This window comes from Dipodomys ordii, unplaced genomic scaffold (genome assembly GCF_000151885.1).
Source record: "Dipodomys ordii isolate 6190 unplaced genomic scaffold, Dord_2.0 Scaffold55, whole genome shotgun sequence".
NCBI classification, from domain to species: domain Eukaryota; kingdom Metazoa; phylum Chordata; class Mammalia; order Rodentia; family Heteromyidae; genus Dipodomys; species Dipodomys ordii.
In genome coordinates, this window is record NW_012267271.1 from 8,199,704 (window position 1) to 8,215,773 (window position 16,070).

The following is a 16,070-nucleotide window of genomic DNA, read 5'->3' on the forward strand; positions in this document are numbered from 1 at the left end:
CTGGGAGTAGCCTGGGAAGCCTCCCCAGGCCGGCCCACCAGCCCCTGCTGTGCCAGTTCTGCTCTGAGACAATTTCTCCCTTCTAGCTTTTAGGAGATTGGAACATAGTACGCTGGGCAGGAAACATGCCTATTCCTGAAAAGCGGAAAGCCCACCCTCTGCCCCCCTTCATGTTTGCCATCAACAAACTCAAAAAGTTGGAGTTCAGGATGAACATCATGTGAGTGCCCTGCCCACAGGCCGCTCTCCCCACGCCCTGCTATGCGTTGTCTTACCCCCCCCCCCACTGCGCTCCTGCATCCCCGCATCATGCGCCACGAGGAATACTGCGTCTCTTCTACGATCTCAGCAGTGTGCCAAGTAAACATCTCAGGGTTGTGTTCCTGTGGGGTGCTGGATGCTGAGTGACTCTGGCCGACTGTCTGTAGAGTTAAAGCATGTGGGCCAGACGTGTGCATCGTGCATGTCCTTGGTCCTTTATCTCACTGTGGGAGCCTTGGTGTGTTGGAGAGGACAGGAGGGAGTGGGTGTCCTGGGAGAGAATGAACCATGTTTGGCTGCTGTGTTCTAGGAAACCAATCGGATGCATTCAGTTCAAGCTGCCCCTGGATGAACACTCCGAGCCCGGTCTCTTCTTCACCTGTAAGTAGCCAAGTAAACACAAGTGCTCTCCTTTGGTTGGGAGAGGCTGCAAAAGCAGGGCCGGGGCTCACAAGGCTTCTGCTGCCCGCAGGGTGGAGACACAAGATCTACATCAGTCTCCTTCCAGGGAAGAAGTATGCCATCGCTTCCTTCAAGGACAAGGTGGACAACATCTTGCACCAGATGATGATGCTCATGGGTGTGTTCCAGTGCGTTCCGAGCTGGTGGGAGCTGAACAGGAACTTCTGGCTTGCTGTTCAAGGACAAATGTCCGCTTCCTGCCCAGCTCCCTCCAGTCCCTAATGCCCAGCCATCCCCGGCATCCCTGGACTCTTTGTGGGATAGGGATTTGTTGGCCTCTCTCACCCTCAGCTGTCATGTAACCAACCCCAGTCCATCAGGCCCATATCCACACTTGGCCCACACCTCAGGCCCCTCCTGTCCCTTCTCAGGCTGCACTGGGTGTGGGCACGCGTTGATCAGGAGATTCGTTTGGGGCATATGTGCAATGTGGGCAGTGTGAGCAGCGTGTGCCTTGTCTTAATGGTGGACTCCGGCATCCAGTGGGTGGAGGCTGGGGCGTTGGTCAAGACTCTGCTATGCACTAGTGGCCTCCATGGGAAGCGGGCTATCCCAAAGGTCAGTAGGGTCCAGGTGGATGCCTTGGCTTCAGCCTGTGACCATTGTCACCTTCAGGGCCACTTCTCCATCCCGAGCCCCTCAGCTCTCCCCACACTTCCGGTCTCTGCCAGAGTTCTCCAGGGCCTCCTCACCATGCAGCCTCGCGAATATCCTTCCTCATTCTCTCTAGCGTGCTACATCTGCCTTCCCCTATTTACTGATGCTGCTCCCCTCTCTGTCCACCCCATCCTCAGTGTTCTCAGAGGCTCTGCACCTACACGGTCCAAGGAGTAGACTATGTGGGAGCTTGGGCTGCACCAGGAATTCACGGACAGAAATATCCAATACTTAGAGATTGCCTTCACCTCCAGCTCAAATCCTGCACCTTAGAGCCACGGTGGTGCCAGATCCATTAAATCTCCACAGGTCACCTCCCACCTCCCTCTCTCAGTTCAAATCTCAGCTCCTTCCTCTCCCTCCTCTAGGCCACTGTGTTCTGGTGTAGGGGAAAGGTCCACACCAAACAGGGCCCAGGGTGGGGTGGAGCCTATGCCACGCCCCATTTCTTTGACAGGATTTTCAGGGTAGGGACATAAGCATCATTGATCAGGAGGGTACAGCCTTCAAGACCAGTCTCCATATGGAGGGGAGATGGCCAGGGAGGGGACAGGGTCCTGGAGGGGCAGGGACACACAGGCCTCTCCTGGTGGGATGAGCTCTGCTGTCTCAGGGCAGGAGATGCGGCCTTGCCTGGGAGAAGCTGAGCAGCTGATTGATGAAGCGGGAAGGGTCACTGATAGGTGGAGCTAGAGGTCTCAATCATCAATCTCAGTTTCATGCTGTCCTTCAGAGAAGGGCTGTAACATGACAGGACGTGATACCTGTGAAGGGAATTCTCCATCCATCCTCTGCTTTCTGCTGCTGGGAGCCCCTTCCTGTGAAGGCCTTAACAGAAAGGAGCAACCAGCAGCGATCAGCTTTGAGAAAGACTATGTCCCAAATGATGCAGACACCTAACACCTGCCTCTTAGCTCCTACTGGCTGACCTCTTTCTCAGGAGATCAGGGCTGGTGAGGCTCCATCCTGGTATTTGAATCTTCTCAGTGCTCAGAGATCTCCTGCACGAGCTGCGCATCTCCCGAGTGGGATAGTGGCCTTCACTCCTCTCCGCCCACAGCTCTGTGCGCTGTGGGCCTTGCGATCCCTCCCCCACCCTTACTCTGTGTGCCTGCAGGTCGCACCCTGGATGAAGACGCAGAGGCTGTGAAGGTGTTTGTGGACTTTGTGGATAGCACAGGGCTAAAGAGAAAAGATATGGTCCATCCTAACCATGTCGGTAATGTGAAGAATTTTTCCCCCTTATTTCTCCTTCCTTTTTTTTTTTTAATGATTCCATTCATCTGAGGTTTGTACTTTTGGATGTCTTTCCCCTGTACTGTGGTGACTGCATGGCTATTCCTCCACACCTCTTGTCTATGTCTGCTCTGCAGGTGCCTGTAAGTTGCCACCTAAGTCTTAATGCAGGGAGGGAGGACCCGCAGAAAATGCCTGGACTTCAGAGCTAAGGAACCTGCGTAACCCCCTCTGCATCCTGTGGACTTCTCTGAGCAGAGGGGAACAAGGCCATCACCCGCACCTTCCAAACCTCTCTACCTGACTTCCCCGAGAGATGCCGAGGAGATTAGTAGAGCACATCTCTGGGTGTGTCTGTGAGTGCATTTGTATAGGCAATCAGATCATGAAGACTTCTGACCTAATAAATAATTTAATCTCTTGTTGGATTCAATTTTGCTCGATCATGGACCTGTTGAAGGTGGAGGCTGGTTGGAGGAGTTGATCCACCAATGCATAGGGCTATTCAAGTATGTATTTTGGCCTTTGCCCTTTTCTGTTACCCTCAGGGCTCCCTGACTGCTAAGAAGTGAGTGGCCCTTTCTGCCCCACAGACCTACCCTGTGATGTTCTGCCTCAGCTCTGGTCCAAAGCAACCAGATATCCTTGCACTGAAGTGTCTGAAGCCATGAGTCAGAATAAATCTTTGTTCCTTAGGTTGTTTCCCTCTGCTATTTGTCACAGTGATGAACCCCCCCCCCCCACAACAAAACCATGTTCCTAATGCCCTTTGTTTTCAATGGAGGTGGTCAGTGTCCCCTCGCCATCTAGTGCCCACAGGCTCAGGCTTTGCCTCATCAGGTGTGGGAAGAAGCATCATTAAATGTTCATAGTGGGGCTGGGAAGGTGGCTCCGTGGTAGAGTGCTTGCCTTGCATACATGAGGCCCTGGGTTCGATTCCTCAGCACCACATAAGCAGAAAAAACCCGAAGTGGTGCTGTTGCTCTAGTGGTAGAGTACTAGCCTTGAGCTGAAGAACTGAGGGACAGTGCCCAGGCCCAGAGTTCAGGCCCCTCGACTGACAAAAAACAATGTTCATAATGGTCAGGAAGGAGGAGTTTTAATAACGCACAAGCCATAGCTTGCATGGTCTCAGAGAGGGCAAGGCAGTCCCTGGGAGGCAGGCCTAGGGTCACCCGGTGCAGGTGATTCCAGAGCCTGGTGTCTTGGGATGTTTTTCAGTGGTCTGGTACCTGGTAATGCGCGGTGACCATCCCCGGAGAGTGGGAGGTATGACGTCCATGCACGTAAAATGGGGCTTGAGGATGGAATCACCACCATCTCTAGAAACCATCGAGAGTTCAATTTCTTCCATGTTCGGTGGCAGCACCCACAAGCTCTGGTCCCAGGAGTTCTGAGGGCATCTCAGTGCAGCATCAAGTGAATGAAATGGAGATGATTGCTGGCTCCATGCCAGGGCACAGGCAGCTCCCCCCCCCACAGCTGAGAAGATGGCTGCTCCTCACCTTCTTCATCAAATCCCCTGGGCATCCGGCAAGGCCTCCTATTTCACACGAAACGGGAGAGCCTTGTCTCACGAACGCAAGAAATAAAAGAATGAAACCATAAGGACAGGGCTGCAGTAGAATCAGAATTTTAATGTAATGCAGTAGACCCCCTAGCACCCATAAGTATATGGTTGCAAAGAGACCACTGTAGAGAAAAAAAATCACAATTGCTCAGGAGGTGTGGAGTTCAGTACTGTACTGCAGATCCTTGATTCAGTTTTCCTACATCACTGTCCAGCTTCTACTAAAGACACGCTACCTTTCAACAAAGCAGACATTTTCACTATATCACTGAAATTAAGCACATAAAATGGGTTTTTGGGAGCTTGGGAGATTTCCATAATTTTTATCTTCCTTTTTTTGGTACCATTTCAAAGGGAAACACTCAGCAGATCACACACTGATGATAATCTGGGTTGACAGAGCATATTTGCATAAGCTGAGTTGTATAATGTGTTTATGGGATATTTTTTAAAAAAATTCTCATTGTTTTTTCAAATTCCTGATTAAGTTTTTTTTTCTTTTTTCCCCAAGTCCTTGAGCTTGAACTCAGTGCCTGGGCACTGTCCCTGAGATTCTTTTTGCTTAAGGCTAGCACTCTACCACTTGAGCCACAGCACCACTTCCATTTTTTTCTGTGTATGTGGTACTGAGGAAGCAAACCCAAGGCTTCATGCATGCTAGGCAAGCACTCTATCACAAAGCCACATTCCCAGCGTGTTTTTTTTTAAACTATATTTGGTCAAAATAAGTCTAATAAATTAGTGAATAAAGCAGGTTTACTATATTCACCTGGGAAGGTTCAGGATATAATACAGAGGGCAGAACCTAGGGACAGGCAAGGTTCCATGCCTTTGGTGGCATTACTTGGCAAAAGTCAGTTGATCCTCATTTCCAGAGATCCAAAAAGCATCTTAGGCAACAAGTCAATCCTGGCAGAAAGGTATTTGGAAATGATCTTTGCTGAGCTTGTCTGTTTGGTGTCCTAAAAGCCTGCACCCAGCTGACCGTATCTCAAATCTGAGAAAGTTTCTGCTGTTATTGTTTGAATGTTTTCTCCATTGGTTTGAACTTCTTCCCCTTCATCTATGCTCATGATTGACAGGTTTGGTCTTTTCTTCTTGCTGGTATGAGGCCTTCAATGTAGAAGTTAGGTGCTGTCTCCTTAGTGTTTTGGCTCAAGGCTGGTACTCTACCACTTGTACCACAGCTCCACTTCTGGCTTTTTAGTGATTAATTGGAAATATGAGTCTCATGAAGTTTCCTGCTTAGGCTGGGCCTTAGATCTCAGCCTCCTCAGATGGCATGAGCCACCTGTGCCTGGCTAGGTTTGTTTGGTCTTTAAAAAAAAAGTCACTTTATTGTTATTTTAAAGGTGATGCACAGAGAGGTTAAAATTACATGCAGAGAGGGGTTAAAATCACACAAGTCAGGTAATGAGTACATTTCCTTTTATACAGTGTCTTCCCTTCGCTCACTCTCAGTCCCTTTTCATCTCTACCCACGAGCTGTAGATTTCACTTTCATCTGTGTCCAGTGAACTATACTGCTGCACTTTTTCACCTTTTTTCCCTTGAGTTCTGTGCCCTCCATCTTAGCCTTCCAGGCAAATACACCATACGTAAGGAAAAAAAAATCAGAATCATCAAATAATTAACATAATAAAAGAGATCTCTTGTTTCTATATCTTGTTTGTTTTGATATACACATATATTATTTTATATAAATATAAAGAGGCATATATGCATTGTGCCCTTGTGTTTCTCTCCTAGGAGTATCCTCTTCTGGTCTCACTGTGTGTGAGTGTCTAGAATCCTGTATAATTTATCATATCCCAGTGTATTTTAGATCAATTTTCTGCAAATCAGAGAGAATATGTGCCATTTGTTATTCTGAGCTTGTCTTGTCTCACTTAATGTGATTTGTTCTAGTTCTATTCATTTACCTGCAAATGGCATAATTTTATTCTTTCTAATGGTTGTGTAAAATTCCATTGTGTGTAAGTACCACATTGTTTGGACCTACTCATTTATTGTGGGGCGTCTGGGCTGCTTCCATATCTTGGCTATTGTGAATAGTGAGGCAATGAACACGGATGTGCAGGTGCCTTTGGTGTCTTGGCTCATGATATTCAGGGTAGATGCCCAGGAGTGGTATGGCAGAGTTGTAGGGAAGACCTGTTTACTTTTCTTTTTTTTTTTGTCGGTCGTGGGGCTTGAACTCTGGGCCTGGGCGCTGTCCCTCAGCTCTTCAGCTCAAGGCGACCGCTCTACCACTTGAGCTACAGCGCCACTTCCGGTTTTCTGGTGGTTTATTGGAGATAGGAGTCTCACAGTCTTTCCTGCCCGGGCTGGCTTTGAACCGCAATCCTCAGATCTCAGCCTCCTGAGTAGCTAGGATTACAGGCGTGAGCCACCAGCGCCCGGCGACCTGTTTACTTTTCTGAAGAACCTCCAGATTGCTGTTCAGAGTAGTTGTACTAGTTCACATACACACTAACAGTGCACTACAGTTGATGGTCTTTTAATGGGAGTCCAAATCAGGGTCAGGGGAATTTGGTGACGGTTCTTGGTCTGTTGATTAAGAGTTGGAAAATCTGGGAGATGTAGCGACTTTCATCTTTGTTGTGTTCGTCCTGGAATCGAAACTGACCTTATCCTCAACAGGCCCTGGGTTGTAGCCAATGGTCAGGCAACAACACTTCCTCTAGTGAGGAGTTCCTGGGCCCATCCATTCTCAACCCAAAGTGTCTCTGTGGTGACTGTAAGTCGGCCTCTCCCCTCTTAGGGGGGGTGGCCAGTTGCTGGATATGTTCTCGGCTGCCCCCTTTACATAAACCCTGGCCTGCATCCTTGCTACTCAAGGAGGTGGGGAGAGGGATCAACCTGTACACAGGAAACAAATGAGATCACAGGCATGTAGATCTCAGGAGCAGGAGCACAGTGGGAGCTAGTGGGAAGGCTAATATGGAGGTCATGCTTTCAAGGACCCAGGACTGTTGTGTGCATAGATAACAACACTGTTAGTGTGTATGCTGCACCAACCACGGGGCAGCACTCACTGCTGCCTGGACTGGGAGAAGGTTGAGTCCAATCCTTAGGAGAACCAGTGCTTGCAGATGAAGCAGGAAGTGGCTGGACCCTGGGATTGGAATCCACCTGAGCAGGGAGATTATTGTCAATGTCATTGGAGGAGTTCATGCTTTTGTTGTTGTTGATGGGACTTGAACTCTGGGCCTGGGTGCTGTCCCTCAGCTCTTCAGCTCAAGGTTAGCCCTCTACCACTTTGAGCTATGGCAGTTTTCTTGTGGTTAATTGGAGTTAAGAGTCTCACGGGCTTTCATGTCAGGGTTAGCTTTGAACTGCAATCCTCAGATCTCAGCCTTCTGAGTATCTAGGATGACAGGAGTGAGCCACCAGAGCCTGGCTGGAGCTCATGCTTTGTCACAACAGAGTGACACATTCCCCCGTGACTAGCTACCTCCTGAGCAATGTCCACCAGGGCCCCCGGCTTACTCTCTTGTGTCAGCCTCCTGAAAATAAGGTTTGACTTGGCCATTCAATTGTTCAGGGCCCTTGGTTAGAGCTCATCCTAGCTGCTGGTTATGCTAGGACTCCCTGCCCTGCCCTGCCTTGCCCGCTACTCCTGTGGATGATGCCAAGAGGCCAGCATGTGACTGAATGTCTCAGGACCTTCAGCCTACAGAGACTCTTTGATTTCTTATTCTCTGAGTGTTCAGTAGAAGCCAAGCATTGGTAATGCCTAGGTCACAAAGACTGACATCCTCTAGGAGTTTTTGTTTTCGTTTTTTTTTGGTCCGTTTTGGGGTTTGAACTCTGGGCTTGGGCGCTGTCTCTGCACTCTTCAGCTCAAGGCGAGTGCTCTACCGCTTCTGGTTTTCTAGTGGCTTAGTGGAGATAAGAGTCTCACAGCCTTTTCTTCCCAGGTTGGCTTTGAACCGTGATCCTTAGATCTCAGCCTCCTGAGCAGCTAGGATGACAGGCGTGGACCACTGATGCCTGGCTTTTTTGAGTAAAGTTTTGCATGTGGATCAGGTCAACACTGTCCTTTCATAGTTTGGTGGTCTCAGAACCACTCATTGGAGTCTGCTCCAATGAGTGGTGCTGGGTACTATTTTCCTTCCTGGTCTTGGAGTGTTCCTCATCTGTGGTTGTCTCTGTTGGCCTGTGGATCAACAGCCTCTGCTATATGCTTGGCATTTCCTGGCTGCTCCCGGGGTCCCCTGCAGAACTCTGGGTTCCTCCTGTGCAGGGCACTGTCCTGTCTGGATGTTTGTCCACACGTTCTGATGGTGGCTCAGGGCCTCCATGCCACCTTCCTCTCTTGCACACAGCAAAGCTGCCTGGGCCTCTGGTGTCTGCTTTCTGCCCCAGCATTGGAATTCCATCTAGGCTTAGAGTTATGGCAACAAGCGGTAATGTCACCCATTTCCCTCATGGAGAGATTGCAACTGCACAAATGTGGTCCAATATATAAAAACACACAGACATATAAAACCCACAATATATAAAAACACACAGAGGTTCACACCCAGTTCCCTTTCACTGTGGTCTGTATGTGAGTCTGTGCCTTGTCACGCCCTCCTGACACCAAGTTAGATGTCAACTCAACCGTCATTATGGCTTTAACTCTTGCATATTTTCCCAATTGGCTTCTACATTTGTGTGCTTGCCAACTCCCCCTCCATCAATGTAGGCATTGTAGTTACCCTTTAAACCAATCACATCCTGACTCTGGTACCCAGCACCTCCCTCTTTCATTCAGAGGAAGAGGCCAATTCCTTACAGCAGTTCACCACCCACCCCTGTCTGCCTTGTGCTTTCTATGTCCTGTGCTTGGCCAAATTCCAATACCAGTGGTCTGTTTTATTCATTTTGTCTCCAGTCTGTTCCTGGCACAGCCTGGGCTCCCTCTCCCCTCTGGGCCTGCACCGTGGGCCTCTCCCAGCTGACTCCTCCTCCACCTGGCTCTCATGGCTCATTTCCCCCACTATCTTCAACTCCAGGTGCAAATGTCAACTTGGGGAGGTGACGTGTGCCATTCCATTGAAAATACAAACACCCCCTCTTGCCTCAACCCTCCCTGTCCACTTTGTTCCCTTTGCTTTTTCCTCATCACACTTATGACCTTTCAGAATAATTTGTAATTATATACATCAGTGTTCAGTCAGGAGGCAGGACCACACAGTAGACAGAACAGGGAGAGTGTGTGTGGTGAACACTTGAACACTTGCCAGCACCAGTGTAAGGAGGACAATGGAGAACAGCCCCAGGCTGCTGCAGAGCAGCTGAGGAAGGACTGACCGGGGCTGAGACCCCTCCACAAGGCTCAGGCCCCGCTCTTTGGTGTGCTTGCGGCCCAGGGGTGGCGGGCGTTCTCTGGGCTGCCTGGGGAAGAGCTGTAATGGACAGTGCACACAGCTGGTGGGGAAGGCGGGTGGCCAGACAAGCAGGAAGCCTCCCTTCCCTTCCAGATATGGTGACCTGCGGCTGGAGAGCCCCAAGACTCGCTGGGAGTCACTAGTGGAGTGTCACTGAGCTCAACAGGAAGCCACGTGGTGGGGCCACTGAGTCAGCGTGAAAGAGGCCATGATGTCCCCTACCTGTGACACTGGTCATTACACAGCAGGAGGATGGAAAAGAAAGAGCTGGAAGCATCCTGGGACTGGAGGGGAAGGCCCTGCTTCCTGGGCCTCTAATAAAAGTTATATTCATGCTGTGAACAGAAGAAAAGTGCCCACTGAGTCCATCTCCATTATTACAGAGCAGGCAATGAAGGGTGTGCTTGGAGTTAAAGGCAAGAACTTGATTTGAGCACTGTAACTCCTCCGTATTTTGTGTATTTTGTCCTCCGATGTGAATGTTGAGACAGCAGCACGTTTGCTTTGATCCCTTCACTCTTGCATTCTTTGAACATGTGGCCTATGGAGAATGGAAAAAAGTTCATTGGATACATGAATACATCTTTCTTTTCTTTTCTTTTTTGTTGGTCACGGGGCTTGAACTCTGGGCTTGGGCGCTGTCCTTCAGCTCCTCAGCTCAAGGCTAGCGCTCTACTGCCTGAGCCACAGTGCCACTTCCAGTTCTAGTGGTTTATTGGAGATCAGAGAATAGGGAGCAAATCCGTGTCCAGGGGCAGTGTGGGCTCTCTGATGTCTTTTCACACACATGCGCATTGACCAATGCAACACAGGGTCTGAGCGGCCTTGTTGAGTATGAACGCTACTAGCTCACAGAAGTGCAATAACGAGGCTTCTTCCTTTAGTGGACAAATATTCATGACCCCAAACATGTGGCTGGGAGCTCATCAATAAAGTCCAGATAAAATTGCGGGCCACATGGTCAAGCCTCTACTCTTGGAGAACATAAAGGAGGACTGAGGAGTTGAGCGATGGCCACAAGTTGGAAAAGGCAAAGCAAGCGGCATCTGGGAGGGCTCTCAACAAGTGTGGCTGGCCTCGGTGCAGAATGGGCAGGGGGGAGGGACGTTGATCCGCAGTGTGGGCTGGGGCCTGTCCCGAGCTGGTGACATCTCAGCAGACCCAGATCGATGCCCATTCCCAGGAGGTTCAGGGTGAGGCACGGGAGGGAAGTGAGAGGACTCCATGGACACAGGGCTGGGGCTCTAGGGAGCGGGGGTGGGGGCTGTCTGTGGTTCAGAAGTTCAGCCCCTTCCTCAGTGACGTGAGGTGAGACACAGTTCCCCAGGGAACAGGGCCCAGGCGGGACGTTGGTGGCCAGAGGGTGTGTTGGAGGGGAGGGTGAGGAAGCCAGGGCCTTCCCCCTCATTTTAAAATACAGACCCATGTGCCAGCACACTGAATGACGGGTCCCCCCCTCCCCACCCCCCACCGCATGGCTGCTCTGTGAGCACTGAGTTACTATTCATCAGATTCCAACAATAACACCCTTCCACCTCCATGATGGACGTAGATTTGGCCATGACAGATGGACAGGAGGATATGGTCAGTGCCACGTGGGCACAGGCCACTGGCCGTGGGGGACATAAAAGGCGTCAGTCTCCTCCAGACAACACAGGAGACCTGCCTCATCTGTGAGCACAGAGCCGGAGATGAAGACCCTGCTCCTGACCGCCGTGCTGCTCGGGCTGGTGGCTGCCCTGCAGGCCCAGGACCCTCTGTTTTTCTCCCCACAGGAGCTGAATGTGAGCTTGGGTGGGGTGGTGGATGGGGCAGGAGAATGGCATGAGGGCCGGTCACCCGACATTGTCAGAAGGTGTCATCCAGCCTGAGGTGCTCAGAGACTGGGGACTCTGGTTCCCAGCCGACCTATGGCTGCCTGCCTGGGACAGGGCTGGTGCAGGGCTGGCTCAGCGGAGCAGGTTAAGGGAGGGGGGTCTGTTGAATGGATACCTGGATCCTGGGCCCTCTCAGGGAGGGATTTTCAGGACTGAGAACTTACCTGGCACTGGGGCTTGGGACACCCTTCCCCAGAAAAAAATACAGAATGGCATCTGGGGTACAGATATCCACTGCCTCCACCCAGGGCCTGGAGCCTGGAGTGCTGGGCTGGACTGAGCTCAGGGGTGCAGGTGTGTGTGGGTGCATCGCATCTCGGGGGCAGCTGTCTGGGCGGTGGGAGTATCATCACTCAGGCTGTGTGTGGGAAGGCCGGCAGGGGAAACCTGGGCTCTCTGGGCTGGCTCATGGCGCGGTCTCTTCCAGATCACGGGGACCTGGTATGTGAAGGCCATGGTGTCCAAGAACCTGACGGAGGGGAGGAGGCCCCGGGAGGTGTTCCCTGTGACTATAACGGCCTTGGAAGGTGGGAACTTGGAGGCCAAGATCAACTTCAAGTGAGTGTTGCCCCATGGCTCTCCTCCATCCACTTTCTCTCCCTTCCTCCCGGGCGCCTTAAAGCTCAGGCAGGGGTGGGATGGGATTTTTAGGGATGTCAGCTAGGCTGAGCAGGGCATTCTGAGAGCTGTGGTCCCCTGTTTTTCAGGTTTAATGGTCGGTGCTACGAGAAGAAGGTTCTGATGTACAAACTGGAACAGCCTGGCAAATACAGGGACTGTGAGTCTGGCCGGGCGTGGCCTGATCCTTGGGGATGGGAGGGCCCCTGCTTTGTCCCCCTCACGGGAGGGGCCACCTCCTGTCCTCGGTGTCTGTGGCCTTGACACCAGCCACCACTGCGTGCTACAGCAGAGAAGGACTTGGACATCTGGGCGGTACGGGAAGCAGAGCAGGGTAGAGTAGGGCCTGGGACCCACTCCCACCTTGACCTCTTCTGCTGTCAATCATCTGGAGTCTACAGCACCCATGGGAGGGACTTCCTGCCCAGTGTCAGAGACCACAGCAAGGCCTGGGCTCAGGCTAGCTGGATCTCCCACCACCATGTTCTAGACTATTCCTTAATGTCATTGTCAATGTCTTCTCCAGGAATGGATATGCTAAAGGACTTTTTCCCCTCTTCATCTACAGCAAAGGGACACAAGTTGATATTTGTAGAGCAGCTGCCCATGAAGGACCATGTCATCATCTACTGTGAAAAGCAGCGCCCTGGGAAAACATTTGGCATGGGAAAGCTCTTGGGTGAGGGCCCCTCAGAGCCCCTGTCTCCTGTGCCACCATCTGGGCTTTTAGTAGAATGGATGTAGCTGCAGCTTGGCGCTGTGAGGTCTCCATGGCCTGCCTCTGGGCGCTGGTACTGTGTACTGCCTGGGGATGGCTCAGGCTCCAAAGAGGGTCATCTGGGCAGAGACTGTCAGGGACAGGGGCAGCCCAGACCCCGAGAGACCCGATGATCCAGGAGGGAATTTCAGCCCTGGAAGCTGGCAGGAGCCACTTCCTGTGATCTCAGGCCAAAGGTCATAGTGAAGGTGCCGGACCCCAACGGAAGTCTGTGGGTGAGGGACCCTCCAGGGTCAGGGCACAGGCAAGCACCCCGGAGGTACAGAGGCCTTTGGGGTCAGTGTGTGACCCTGCAGGTCTGCTCAGGATCAGCCCAGCTCGTGAGGGTCACTCAGTGGTTTGGGAGGTGCTCCCACCCCAGAGCTCCCCTCTCCTTCTGCCTCTGGCTGCTGGAGGGCAGAGCCCCTGGCGCGAGGTGGCACTCATCCCGGGCCGGGCATGCACCGAGGGCAGCCACCGCCCCTCCACTCCTCACTCCGGCCTCTACCTCCGTGCACAGGAAGGAGCCCCGAGGCAAGCCCAGAGGCCCTGAAAGAATTTAAGAAATTCACACAGCACAAGGGACTCTTGCAGGAGAACATCATCATGCCTGAGCAGAAGGGTGAGCGCCAGCTCTGTCTACGTCCCTGCTCTGCGTCCCCAATCCTCCCTGAGTCCCCTACAACTTCCCATGTCACAGGGTCTCCTTCTGTCCACTTCCCCCTTGTGTCCATGCATGTCTCTCTTGCTCTCTGTGTCTCTGTGGGAAGACACAAGGACAGCAGGACCCCGCCCCGTTCAGTGCTCGGCCACCGAAGGGTTAAGATTCCGACATGATGGGCCTGGGCCCTTTCTCCGGCACCTCTCACTCTTGTGTTTTTTTGGCTTCTGCAGATAGCTGTGTTCCTGAGCAGAACTAGGGTAAGTCACCCTCTGGGAGAATGGTGTTAAAGCCGAGTTGGGCCCTGGTGTTTGAGGTCCAGCTGCTGTGGCCGTGACACATCAGGCAGGAGTCGGCCCCAAGGGGCGTTCCTGAAACTCCTTTCTTTGATCAGCATCCTCTCTTGATAACTTGGCTCGAGACATCCAGATCAGTGAATCAACACTGTCAGCCAAAGGCTGAGAGATCACCCCACTTCCCAATGCCCTTTGCTTTACCATCATTCTCCTGGCTCCCTTGCTCCCCCACGGTCCAATCTCCTACCCCAAATACACACCAGGGATGTTCGGAGACCTGGCTGGTCACAGAGGCGCAGTGATGGCTCTGGGGGCTCATGGCTTCCCAACAGGCCCCGAAGCTTGGGGAAGGAACATCCCAAGCCCAGTGTCTGCACCCTGTCCCGCAGCCTAGACCACCTGCGGCTCCCACGCGATGGGCACTTACCTCCGCTCCTCTTCCTGTCACAGCAGCCACCAGGGTCTGTCCCTCTCAGCCATCCTGCCACCAACACAGTGCTGGGAGCTCCCCGGACCACCTCTCGTGCCTGGACCGCCCTTTCTTCTTGAACCGTGGCTTGTACCTTATCCTTCCATCTCCCACCCAGCCCTGCTTCACTCTAAATAAAGCACTACAGCAATGATTCTGAGCTTGGCATGTCTGTGAAGGGGCCTGGGGTTGCATTCCTAAAAGCACTGCTAAGATGGGGAGATAGACCTAGTAAGGGCCCCAAGGGGTATGGTACCTGACAGTTCTGTAGGAGAATGTGATAGCCCCGGTGGGGGAGGGCGCTGGATGAACGCCCACCCCAGCAGACTTTGCGTGAATCTGGGTCCTGGGCTGGAGAGATAGTGTCAGGGCTGCAGCAGTGTGCAGCCCCTTGGCAGGTTTCCTACCCCAGCAGAATTTTGCATGATCTTAGGAGAGGCCCAGCTTTGAGCTGCCTAAGCTGGTCCTGTACTCAAGATGGTAAACATAGCCCTGAACTGCCCGCCCCAATGGAATCAGGCTGGGTTTGCCTAGTAAGTATAGGATTATATTGTCTGCAATTAGGAATAACTAAAAGTTTCCCTTTATGATTTGCAACCCTTATTTTCTTTTTCTTGCCTTATTTCTCTGGCTAAAAATTCAAGGGCTACATTGAGTAAGAGTGGAGAGAGTAGACACAACTGTCTCATTCCTGATTATTTTTTAAGCACAGTTGAGTGGCTATCCTGGACAGTATCATTTATACTCTTAGCTTATGTACCAATTTGTATTAGTGTGGAACCTGAAAGCAAGTAACATGTACACACTGTAATAAAAAACAAGCAAACAGAATGGTTCATGCTCAAAATATCTGCTTAGAATTGGCTGAATTCCTTTCAGGGTCTCTTAGGGCACAGCACCCCTTCCATGAATAGTGCTTTGATGAGGACCACTGGAACAGCTCATCCAAGGACCCTGCTAAGCACACACAGCTTTGCTTAGCTTTTCATAGACTTCATGTGGCATCAAACCCAGGCTTTTGGCAGATTGCAGGTGGACGGCATTCTCAGGAGTTACCTGTAGGTGGAGCTGTTGCCCTCCAGGTACAGGGGTCATTTGAACACTCAATTTATACCGAAGGACAGGACAGGTCAGTCAGGTACGTATGAAAAGCCATGATTTAATTTCTGCCTACCCACTTTGCATTCCAGAGGCTGGCACGTGGAAGGTCCCGTGACCCCCACCACTGTGGCAATGGCGGCAATGTTTAACACTCTCAATGTCTAATTCAGAACCAAATGAACTCACTCCAGTATTCAATAGGAAGTCAGTTGTGTGTCCATTGCCAATCCTCTCTTTGGGGTTATTTTTATGGAAGCCTCTAGAATGTCTTGGAACCCTGGGCCTTGTCATTCCTCATCTGAGTCTCGGGCCCAAGAGGCCATCAGGCCTCTCCATGGCTCTGGGTAACCAGTCTTCCTGGACCACTTGTAATCTCAACTACTTCCCCGGGGCTAGGGTCCCAGCTTGTGGGCCTTCCTGTAGAGACAGGAAGTGCCCAGGTCCTGGGTGGGACAGCGGAGGATGGACCAGCACCTCAAATCCGGCCGTGGGCGCCTACACAGCCTGCTGATTCAGCAAGCCGTGCCTGCAGGGTGCTGTGGACAGGGAGGGGGAGAGGTGTGGGGCCAGAATGGCACAGCTGCCATCAGAGCCTGCCCCGGTGCTGATTTCCAGCCACGAGGAACGAGACGACGTGGGAGGCAGGAAGATGCCCTTCCGATGCCGGAGACAGAAGCTGCTTCTTCCTCATGGCGGAGGTCCTCGCCCAAGGCATTGGTGCCATGCA

General features: G+C 51.9%; 1 protein-coding gene across 1 annotated transcript; it reads left to right on the forward strand.

The window, feature by feature from the left end:
* The first annotated feature begins 11,255 nt into the window (after positions 1 to 11,255).
* On the forward strand, positions 11,256 to 13,736 carry Obp2b (odorant binding protein 2B). Its single transcript, XM_013021299.1, has 6 exons — positions 11,256 to 11,348; positions 11,869 to 11,999; positions 12,149 to 12,219; positions 12,628 to 12,738; positions 13,337 to 13,438; positions 13,711 to 13,736. Exons 1-6 carry the CDS (start codon positions 11,256 to 11,258, stop codon positions 13,734 to 13,736), a joined length of 534 nt encoding a protein of 177 aa, XP_012876753.1.
* Positions 13,737 to 16,070: the final 2,334 nt, after the last annotated feature.